The sequence below is a fragment of the Oncorhynchus nerka genome, linkage group LG8 (genome assembly GCF_034236695.1).
Source record: "Oncorhynchus nerka isolate Pitt River linkage group LG8, Oner_Uvic_2.0, whole genome shotgun sequence".
Lineage (NCBI taxonomy): Eukaryota > Metazoa > Chordata > Actinopteri > Salmoniformes > Salmonidae > Oncorhynchus > Oncorhynchus nerka.
In genome coordinates, this window is record NC_088403.1 from 3341188 (window position 1) to 3353322 (window position 12135).

Sequence of the window (12135 nt, forward strand, 5' to 3'; positions counted from 1 at the left end):
AGTTCTAGACAACCTTTACTCATTTACATTACATTTAAGTCATTTAGCAGACGCTCTTATCCATAGAGATGTGCAAAAAGTTCTCCCTCGCCCTCCATTTGGCAAATCTGACCATAATTCCAACCTCCTGATTCATTGCTTACATGCACAATTTTAAGCAGGAAACACCAGATGCTCGGTCTATAAAATAGTGGTCAGATGAAGCAGATGCTAAACTACAGGACTGTTTTGTTAGCACAGACTGGAATATGTTCCGGAATTCTTCCGATGGCATTGAGGAGTACACCACATCAGTCACTGGCTTTATCAATAAGTGCATCGAGGACGTCATCCCCACATTGAATGTGCGTACATTCCCCAACCAGAAGCCATGGATTAGAGGGAACATTTGCACTGAGCTAAAGGGTAGAGCTGCCACTTTCAAGGAGCGGGACTCTAACCCAGAAGCTTATGCCCTCCGATGAACCATCAAACAGGCAAAGTGTCAATACAGGACTAAGATCGAATCGTACTACACCGGCTCCAACGCTCATCGGCTATGGCACGGCTTGCAAACTATTACAAGTGACACAAACCTACCAGACGAGCAAAATAACTTCTATGCTCACTTCGAGGCAAGTAACACTGAAGCATTGATGAGAGCATCAGCTGTTCTGGACGACTGTGTGATCACGCTCTCCGCAGCCGATGTGAGTAAGACCTTTAAACAGTATCCGATTGCAGAGGAAGGTGTTTAATCCCAGGGTCCTGATGGTGTTGGAGTCGTGCCTGGCCTGACCATGCAGTCGTGGGTGAACATGAGGGGACTGAGCATGCACCCTGGGGAGCTCCAGTGTTGAGGATCAGCGTGGCAGATGTGTTGTTACCTACCCTAACCACCTGGGGGGCGGCCCGTCAAGAAGTCCAGGATCCAGTTGCAGAAGGAGGTGTTTAGTCCCAGGTTCCTTAACTTAGTGAGGAGCTTGGAGGGCACTATGGTGTTGAACACTCAGCTGTAGACATTGAACAGCATTCTCAAGTAGGTGTTCCTTATGTCCAGGTGGGAAAAGGCAGTGTGGAGCACAATAGAGATTGCTTCATCTGTGAATCTGTTGGGGTGGTATGTGAATTGGAGTGGGTCCAGGGTGTCTGGGATGATGGTGTGGATATGAGCCATGACCAGCCTTTCAAATCAGTTCATGGATACAAATGTAAGTTCTACGGTGCAATAGTCATTTAGAAGGAAAAGGGGGATAACTAGTCAGTTGTACAACTGAATGCATTCAACTGAAATGTGTCTTCTGAATCAGAGAGGTGTGGGGGGCTGCACTAATCGACATCCACATCGTCGGCACCCGGGGAACAGTTGGATAACTGCCTTGCTCAGGGGCAGAACGACAGACAGGTTAACTTGGTGGTCTAGGGTACAGGGGCTATGGTGGTCTGCTTGAAACATCTGGATATTACAGACTGGGCCAAGGAGAGGTTGAAAATGTTGGTGAAGACACTTGCCAGCTGTTCAGCAAATGCTCTGAGTACATGTCCAGGTAATCCATCCGGCCCTACAGCCTTGTGAATGTTAACCTGTTTAAAGGTCTTACTCACATCGGCTACTGAGCGCGTAATCACACAGTCATCCAGGCACAGCTGGTGCTCTCATGCATGGTTCAGTGTTTCTTGCCTCGAAGCCAGCATAGAAGGCATTTAGCTCGTCTGGTAGGCTCGCGTCACTGGTGCAGCTTGTGTCTGTGTTTCCCTTTGTAATCCGTAATAGTTTCCCTGCCACATCTGACGAGCATCAGAGCCGGTGTAGAACGATTCAATCTTAATCCTGTATTGATGATTTGCCTGTTTGGCGGTTCATCTGAGGTCATAGCGGGATTTCTTATAACATTCCGGGTTGTGTGTCCCACTCCTTGAAAGCGGCAGCTCCAGCCTTCAGCTCAGTGCAGATGTTTCCTGTAATCTATGGCTTTTTGTTTAGGATTTGTACGTACCGTCACTGTGGGGACTACGTCGTTGATGCATATTACCATCAGCGCTAGCAAAACAATCCCCAAACTTGCAGTCATGGCCAAAAGTTTTGAGAATGACACAAATATTAATTTTCACAAAGTCTGCTGCCTCAGTGTCTTTAGATATGTTTGTCAGATGTTACTATGGAATACTGAAGTATAATTACAAGCATTTCATAAGTATCAAAGGCTTTTATTGACAATTACATGAAGTTGATGCAAAGAGTCAATATTAGTAGTGTTGACCCTTCTTTTTCAAGACTTCTGCAATCTGCCCTGACATGCTGTCAATTAACTTCTGGGCCACATCCTGACTGATGGCAGGCCATTCTTGCATAATCAATGCTTGGAGTTTGTCAGAATTTGTGGGTTTTTGTTTGTCCACCCGCCTCTTCCCTTCTTTCTTTTCTCTCCAAAACTCTTGAACGTGCCGTCCTTGGCCAGCTCTCCCGCTATCTCTCTCAGAATGACCTTCTTGATCCAAATCAGTCAGGTTTCAAGACTAGTCATTCAACTGAGACTGCTCTTCTCTGTATCACGGAGGCACTCCGCACTGCTAAAGCTAACTCTCTCTCCTCTGCTCTCATCCTTCTAGACCTATCGGCTGCCTTCGATACTGTGAACCATCAGATCCTCCTCTCCACCCTCTCCGAGTTGGGCATCTCCGGCGCGGCCCATGCTTGGATTGCGTCCTACCTGACAGGTCGCTCCTACCAGGTGGCGTGGCGAGAATCTGTCTCCTCACCACGCGCTCTCACCACTGGTGTCCCCCAGGGCTCTGTTCTAGGCCCTCTCCTATTCTCGCTATACACCAAGTCACTTGGCTCTGTCATAACCTCACATGGTCTCTCCTATCATTGCTATGCAGACGACACACAATTAATCTTCTCCTTTCCCCCCTCTGATGACCAGGTGGCGAATCGCATCTCTGCATGTCTGGCAGACATATCAGTGTGGATGACGGATCACCACCTCAAGCTGAACCTCGGCAAGACGGAGCTGCTCTTCCTCCTGGGGAAGGACTGCCCGTTCCATGATCTCGCCATCACGGTTTACAACTCCATCGTGTCCTCCTCCCAGAGCGCTAAGAACCTTGGCGTGATCCTGGACAACACCCTGTCGTTCTCAACTAACATCAAGGCGGTGGCCCGTTCCTGTAGGTTCATGCTCTACAACATCCGCAGAGTACGACCCTGCCTCACACAGGAAGCGGCGCAGGTCCTAATCCAGGCACTTGTCATCTCCCGTCTGGATTACTGCAACTCGCTGTTGGCTGGGCTCCCTGCCTGTGCCATTAAACCCCTACAACTCATCCAGAACGCCGCAGCCCGTCTGGTGTTCAACCTTCCCAAGTTCTCTCACGTCACCCCGCTCCTCCGCTCTCTCCACTGGCTTCCAGTTGAAGCTCGCATCCGCTACAAGACCATGGTGCTTGCCTACGGAGCTGTGAGGGGAACGGCACCTCAGTACCTCCAGGCTCTCATCAGGCCCTACACCCAAACAAGGGCACTGCGTTCATCCACCTATGGCCTGCTCGCCTCCCTACCACTGAGGAAGTACAGTTCCCGCTCAGCCCAGTCAAAACTGTTCGCTGCTCTAGCCCCCCAATGGTGGAACAAACTCCCTCACGACGCCAGGACAGCGGAGTCAATCACCACCTTCCGGAGACACCTGAAACCCCACCTCTTTAAGGAATACCTAGGATAGGATAAAGTAATCCTTCTCACCCCCCCCCCCTTAACTAGTTGCTCCTACCCTCTACTTTTTTGAACATTTTGTTAAAAATCGCGCAACATTTCAGCGCCCTGCTACTCATGCCAGGAATATAGTACGTTCATATGGTTAGAATGTGTGTATAGGAAACCCTCGGACGTTTTTAAAACTGGTTAAATCACGACTGTGGCTATTACATAACGTGCGTTACATCGGAAAGCGCAGGAAAACCTGATCACAGAAAATGGAAATAAATATCCTTGCGCCACTTCCAGCAATTGTTAACAGTGAGCCGAATTAGATAAGACCGAGCATTCAACTCCCACAGCATCCCCATGTAGTCGAGTATCTTGTGAATTTAATCCTCTTTGATTCTTGGTTGAACCGAAAGAGGGGCACGACGTACCTCCGGTCTCCGCCCAGATCATTCCGGAAGAGCTCTCTCCTGAAATTTTTTCCAAGACGACAGCTAATGATATGTACATCGCCTACGGATGATTTTTATCGCTTATTAACGTTTACTAATACCTAAAGTAGCATTACAAACGTATTTCGAAGTGTTTTGTGAAAGTTTATCGTCTACTTTTTGAATTTAAAAAATGACGTTACGTTGTGAAATCGCTGTTTTTTTCGTTTATCACACAGTCTACATATAACGATATCTTGGCTTTATATGGCCCGATTTAATCGAAATAAAGACCCAATAGTGTTTATGGGACATCTAGGAGTGCCAACAAAGAAGATGGTGAAAGGTAATGACTGTTTTCTATTTTATTGTGCGGTTTGTGTAACGCCGAAATGCTAATTATTTTGTTTACGTCCCCTGCTGTGCTTTTCTGTTGTAGTGTATTGGTGCATGCTATCAGATAATAGCTTCTCATGCTGTCGCCGAAAAGCATTTTAAAAATCTGACTTGTTGCCTGGATTCACAACGAGTGTAGCTTTAATTTGATACCCTGCATGTGTATTTTAATGAACTTTTGAGTTTTAACTAATACTATTAGCATTTAGCGTAGCGCATTTGCATATCCAGAGCTCTAGTTGGGACGCAAGCGTCCCAGGTAGAGGTAAGAGGTTAAAAGACCTAGATGCACTATTGTAAAGTGGCTGTTCCACTGGATGTCATAAGGTGAATGCACCAATTTGTAAGTCGCTCTGGATAAGAGCGTCTGCTAAATGACTTAAATGTAAATGTAATTGACCACATGTTCTCAATGGGATTAAGGTCTGGGGAATTTCCTAGCCATGGACACAAAATATTAATGTTTTGTTCCCCGAGCCACTTAGTTATCACTTTTTCCTTATGGCAAGGTGCTCCATCATGCTGGAAAGGGCATTGTTCATCACCAAACTGTTCCTGGATGGTTGGGAGAAGTTGCTCTCGGAGGATGTGTTGGTACCAATCTTGATTCATGGCTGTGATCTTAGGCAAAATTGTGAGTAAGCCCACTCCCTTGGCTGAGAAGCAACCCCACACATGAATGGTCTCATGCTTTACTGTTGGCATGACACAGGACTGATGGTAGCGCTCACCTTGTCTTCTCCGGACAAGCTTTTTTTCGGATGCCCCAAACAATCAGAAAGGGGATTCATCAGAGAAAATTACTTTACCCCAGTCCTCGGCAGTCCAATCCCTGTACCTTTTGCAGAATATCAGTCTGTCCCTTGTATTTTTCCTGGAGAGAAGTGGCTTCTTTGCTGCCCTTCTTGACACCAGGCCATCCTCAAAGTCTTTGCCTCACTGTGCGTGCAGATGCACTCACACCTGCCTGCTGCCATTCCTGAGCAAGCTCTGTACTGGTGGTGCCCCGATCCCGCAGCTGAATCAACTTTAGGAGACAGTCCTGGTGCTTGCTGGACTTTCTTGGGCCTCCTGAAGCCTTCTTCTCAATAATTGAACCGCTCCTTGAAGTTCTTGATGATCCGATAAATGGTTGATTTAGGTGCAATCTTACTGGCAGCAATGATGACGGCACGTGTTTCCTTGCAGGTAACCATGCTTGACAGAGGAAGAACAATGATTCCAAGAACCACCTTCCTTTTGAAGCTTCAGTCTGTTATTCGAACTCAATCAGCATGACAGAGTGATCTCCAGCCTTGTCCATATCAACAATCACCTGTGTTAACGAGAGAATCACTGACATGATGTCAGCTGGTCCTTTTGTGGCAGGGCTGAAATGCAGTGGAAATGTTTTGGGGGGGATTCAGTTCATTTAATTGCAATTCATCTGATCACTCTTCATAACTTTCTGTAGTATATACTGTACAATTTGCCATCATACAAACTGAGGCAGCAGATTTTGTGAAAATTAATATTTGTGTCATTCTCAAAACCTTTGGCCACGATTGTAGTGTCTGCTTCATCACACCACTTCAATTGAGCGCCTTGCTGGTACTTCCTGTTTGAGATTTTGCTTGTAAACAGGAATTAAGAGGAAGGAGTTATGGCCAGATTTTCCAAATGGAGGGTGAGGGAAAGCTTTGTATGAATGTCATCCATGGATAAATAGATTTTTTTCTGCTTGAGATTTGAGTCTGCAGTTTGATGGCTGGTTTGGTGGAATATTTAACTGTTTGTCTGTGTCCTTGTGTTTGGGGAGGGGAAGGGGTGGGGTCTGGGTTGGCAGTTGCTGGGTGGAGGTAGTATTTGTAGTTGATCTGTGTCCTTGTTTTGGGGGAGAAGTGGGATCTACTGTACCCAATGAGTGAAAATACATTTCCAAAAAGTATCTACCCCCCCCCCACACACACACACACCCAGGTGTAGAGTTTGGCCAGTAGCATAGAGTTTGGATAGCCAGCCAAATGGTGAATGATGGCACAGTAAAATACAGATACTCACCTTTGAATGTTCTGTTCTCTGCTCCTGAATATAGAAAGACATGGTACAATGATTAATGACAACCATGGCTGTACAGTATACAGAATACACATCCTGTATATATTGTATATATTGAAACTATTATCTATAGCAGCTACATAGACTATCAGATTGTTAAATAGCCATCACTAGCCAGATACCATAGATATTCTGTTCTCTGCTCCTGAATATACAGATACACACCTTTCTGGAGAGATGATGTTCTGTTCTCTGCTCCTGAATATACTGATACACACCTTTCTGGAGAGATGATGTTCTGTTCTCTGCTCCTGAATATACTGATACACACCTTTCTGGAGAGATGATGTTCTGTTCTCTGCTCCTGAATATACTGATACACACCTTTCTGAATATACTGATACACACCTTTCTGGAGAGCTGATGTTCTGTTCTCTGCTCCTGAATATACAGATGAAGATGATGTTCTGTTCTCTGCTCCTGAATATACTGATACACACCTTTCTGGAGAGATGATGTTCTGTTCTCTGCTCCTGAATATACTGATACACACCTTTCTGGAGAGATGATGTTCTGCTCTCTGCTCCTGAATATACTGATACACACCTTTCTGGAGAGATGATGTTCTGTTGTCTGCTCCTGAATATACTGATACACACCTTTCTGGAGAGATAATGTTCTGTTCTCTGCTCCTGAATATACAGATACACACCTTTCTGGAGAGCTGATGTTCTGTTCTCTGCTCCTGAATATACAGATACACACCTTTCTGGAGAGATGATGTTCTGCTTCTGCTCCTGAATATACTGATACACACCTTTCTGAAGATGATGTTCTGTTCTCTGCTCCTGAATATACTGATACACACCTTTCTGGAGAGATGATGTTCTGTTCTCTGCTCCTGAATATACTGTACACACCTTTCTGGAGAGCTGATGTTCTGCTCTCTGCTCCTGAATATACACACCTTTCTGGAGAGATGATGTTCTGTTCTCTGCTCCTGAATATACTGATACACACCTTTCTGGAGAGATGATGTTCTGTTCTCTGCTCCTGAATATACTGATACACACCTTTCTGGAGAGCTGATGTTCTGTTCTCTGCTCCTGAATATACAGATACACACCTTTCTGGAGAGCTGATGTTCTGTTCTCTGCTCCTGAATATACAGATACACACCTTTCTGGAGAGATGATGTTCTGTTCTCTGCTCCTGAATATACTGATACACACCTTTCTGGAGAGATGATGTTCTGTTCTCTGCTCCTGAATATACTGATACACACCTTTCTGGAGAGATGATGTTCTGTTCTCTGCTCCTGAATATACTGATACACACCTTTCTGGAGAGATGATGTTCTGTTCTCTGCTCCTGAATATACTGATACACACCTTTCTGGAGAGATGATGTTCTGTTCTCTGCTCCTGAATATACTGATACACACCTTTCTGGAGAGATGATGTTCTGTTCTCTGCTCCTGAATATACAGATACACACCTTTCTGGAGAGATGATGTTCTGTTCTCTGCTCCTGAATATGGACTTACTCAGACTGTGTGAATAGAAAGGCGTGGTACAATGATTAATGATGGCTATACAGTATTTTTTATTTATTTTATTTTTCACCTTTATTTAACCAGGTAGGCTAGTTGAGAACAAGTTCTCATTTACAACTGCGACCTGGCCAAGTTAAAGCATAGCAGTGTGAACAGACAACAACACAGAGTTACACATGGCATAAACAATAAACAAGTCAATAACACAGTAGAAAAAAAAGTCTATATACATACATTGTGTGCAAAAGGCATGAGGAGGTAGGCGAATAATTACAATTTAGCAGATTAACACTGGAGTGATAAATGGTCAGATGGTCATGTGCAGGTAGAGATACTGGTGTGCAAAAGAGCAGAAGAGTAAATAAATAACAACAGTATGGGGATGAGGTAGGTAAATTGGGTGGGCTATTTACCGATAGACTATGTACAGCTGCAGCGATCGGTTAGCTGCTCAGATAGCAGATGTTTGAAGTTTGTGAGGGAGATAAAAGTCTCCAACTTCAACGATTTTTTGCAATTCGTTCCAGTCACAGGCAGCAGAGAACTGGAAGGAAAGGAGGCCAAATGAGGTGTTGGCTTCAGTGAGATACACCTGCTGGAGCGCGTGCTATGGGTGGGTGTTGCCATCGTGACCAGTGAACTGAGATAAGGCGGAGCTTTACCTAGCATGGACTTGTAGATGACCTGGAGCCAGTGGGTCTGGCGACGAATATGTAGCGAGGGCCAGCCGACTAGAATATACAGGTCGCAGTGGTGGGTGGTATAAGGTGCTTTAGTAACAAAACGGATGGCACTGTGATAAACTGCATCCAGTTTGCTGAATAGAGTATTGGAAGCTATTTTGTAAATGACATCGCCGAAGTCGAGGATTGGTAGGATAGTCAGTTTTACTAGGGTAAGTTTGGCGGCGTGAGTGAAGGAGGCTTTGTTGCAAAATAGAAAGCCGATTCTAGATTTGATTTTAGATTGGAGATGTTTGATATGAGTCTGGAAGGAAAGTTTACAGTCTAGCCAGACACCTAGGTACTTATAGATGTTCACATATTCTAGGTCGAAACCATCCAGGGTGGTGATGCTAGTCATGCGTGCTGGTGCAGGCAGCAAACGGTTGAAAAGCATGCATTTGGTTTTACTAGCGTTTAAGAGCAGTTGGAGGCCACGGAAGGAGTGTTGTATGGCATTGAAGCTCGTTTGGAGGTAAGTTAGCACAGTGTCCAAGGAAGGGCCAGAAGTATACAGAATGGTGTCGTCTGCGTAGAGGTGGATCAGGGAATCGGCCGCAGCAAGAGCAACATCATTGATATATACAGAGAAAAGAGTCGGCCCGAGAATTGAACCCTGTGGCACCCCCATAGAGACTGCCAGAGGACCGGACCACATGCCCTCCAATTTGACACACTGAACTCTGTCTGCAAAGTAGTTGGTGAACCAGGCAAGGCAGTCATTAGAAAAACCGAGGCTACTGAGTCTGCCGATAAGAATATGGTGATTGACAGAGTCGAAAGCCTTGGCCAGGTCGATGAAGACGGCTGCACAGTATTGTCTTTTATCGATGGCGGTTATGATATCGTTTAGTACCTTGAGCGTGGCTGAGGTGCACCCGTGACCGGCTCGGAAAAAATTTAAGCCAAATGTTTTCCTTCCAAGGGGCAGAACGACAGAGATTTGAACTTGCAACCTTTCGGTTACTAGTCAACACTCAGCTAAATGGGAAACTACCTGGGCCCGGTGTCTCCCAGGATAAATACACCACTTCCCCATTCATGGAGGAGACTCTCTCCATGCAGACACCTTTATAGATTTGGTTGTTTTTCTTGGTGGTTTTTTGGTTGTTTGCTTTAGCATCTTTCAACACACTGCATTATCACATTCATGCATGCAAAACACTCACTTACACTACTGATTACTGATTACAGACACCATTGTGTTATACTTAGTTACTCATTTAATTGTATTACTCCTTATCTCCACGTTGTCTCCCTTTTGTTACGGGCTTTGAGCCGGTTCGTGACACTAACCACTTGGCTACCCTGCCTAGGCCAATTGTGAATTTTCTGGCAGCCTAACTATTTCCAAATGTCTAAAAATCTGTTTTTTTGCTTTGTCATTATGGGGTATTGTGTGTGTGTGTGGCAATGTAATCCATTTTAGAATGAGGCTGTAATTAAATAAAATGTGTCAAAAGTCAAGGGGCCTTAATACTTCCTGAATACACTGTATATGCAGCCTTAGAAATAAGATTCCGTAAATCAGTAACTTGCTAACATCAGATAACATTCTGTATGTTAGCCATTTATGAGACTCACTTAGATAATTCCTTTAATGATACAGCAGTAGCAATACAGGGATATAATATCTACAGAAGAGACAGGAATGCTTATGGGGGAGGTGTTGCTTTATATATTTAGAGCCATTTCCCTGTACTGTTTAGAGAAGATCTCATGCCCAGTGTTATTGAAGAGGTTGCAGGTTTACCTGCCTCATCTGAAGCCATTTAGGGGTATTTCTATAGGTCACCAAGTGCTAACAGTCAGTATTTAGACAGTGTGTGAAATGCTCGGTAGTATCATCTACACTGGTTGAAGTGGATGTAGCAAGTGACATCAATAAGGGATCTTAGCTTTCACCTGGATTCACCTGTCAGTTTATGTTATGGATGGAAAGACATGGTGCCCTTAATGTTTTGTACACTCCGTGTGTAAACGCAACATGTAAAGTGTTGGTTCCGTGTTTCATGAGCTGAAAAAAAAAATACAGGAAATGATCCATGAGCACAAAAAGCTTATTTCTATCAAATGTCTTTACATCCCTGTGGGTGATCATTTCTCGTTTGCCAAGATATTCCATTCACCTGGTAGGTGTGGCATATCAAGAAATCAAATCAAATCAAATCAAATCAAATTTTATTTGTCACATACACATGGTTAGCAGATGTTAATGCGAGTGTAGCGAAATGCTTGTGCTTCTAGTTCCGACAATGCAGTGATAACCAACAAGTAATCTAACTAACAATTCCAAAACTACTGTCTTATACACAGTGTAAGGGGATAAGGAATATGTACATAAGGATATATGAATGAGTGATGGTACAGAGCAGCATACAGTAGATGGTATCGAGTACAGTATATACATATGAGATGAGTATGTAGACAAAGTAAACAAAGTGGCATAGTTAAAGTGGCTAGTGACATAAGAATGCAGTCGATGATCTAGAGTACAGTATATACATATGCATATGAGATGAATAGTGTAGGGTAAGTAACATTATATAAGGTAGCATTGTTTAAAGTGGCTAGTGATATATTTACATCATTTCCCATCAATTCCCATTATTAAAGTGGCTGGAGTTGGGTCAGTGTCAATGACAGTGTGTTGGCAGCAGCCACTCAATGTTAGTGATTGCTGTTTAACAGTCTGATGGCCTTGAGATAGAAGCTGTTTTTTCAGTCTCTCGGTCCCAGCTTTGATGCACCTGTACTGACCTCGCCTTCTGGATGATAGCGGGGTGAACAGGCAGTGGTTTGGGTGGTTGATGTCCTTGATGATCTTTATGGCCTTCCTGTAACATCGGGTGGTGTAGGTGTCCTGGAGGGCAGGTAGTTTGCCCCCGGTGATGCGTTGTGCAGACCTCACTACCCTCTGGAGAGCCTTACGGTTGAGGGCGGAGCAGTTGCCGTACCAGGCGGTGATACAGCCCGCCAGGATGCTCTCGATTGTGCATCTGTAGAAGTTTGTGAGTGCTTTTGGTGACAAGCCGAAGAAGCTGATTAAACAACGTGATCATTACCAGGTGCACCTTCTGCTGGGGACAATAAAAGGCCATAGACATGCTGACTGCAGGAATGTCAACCAGAGCTGATGCCAGAAAATTTTAATTTCTCTACCGTAAGCCACCTCGAACGGCATTTTAGAGAAGCTTGCAGTACGTCCAATTGGCTCCAGTCTTGGTGTGAGCCGAATTAGGAGGAACTGGTACTCACTGAGCAAGTGGTGTGACTTCCGATACACACATGGTTTTGTTCAAGTATTGTAGT

General features: G+C 44.6%; 1 protein-coding gene across 1 annotated transcript in view; it reads right to left on the reverse strand.

Annotated features, from left to right (window-relative positions):
* LOC135573017 (uncharacterized) overlaps positions 1-12135 on the reverse strand; it is a 47925-nt gene that overhangs the window by 29098 nt on the left and 6692 nt on the right. Inside the window, exon 4 of the mRNA XM_065022071.1 lies at positions 8044-8097. Within this exon, the coding sequence (XP_064878143.1) occupies positions 8044-8097 (54 nt within the window). The remainder of the gene's footprint in view (positions 1-8043; positions 8098-12135) is intronic.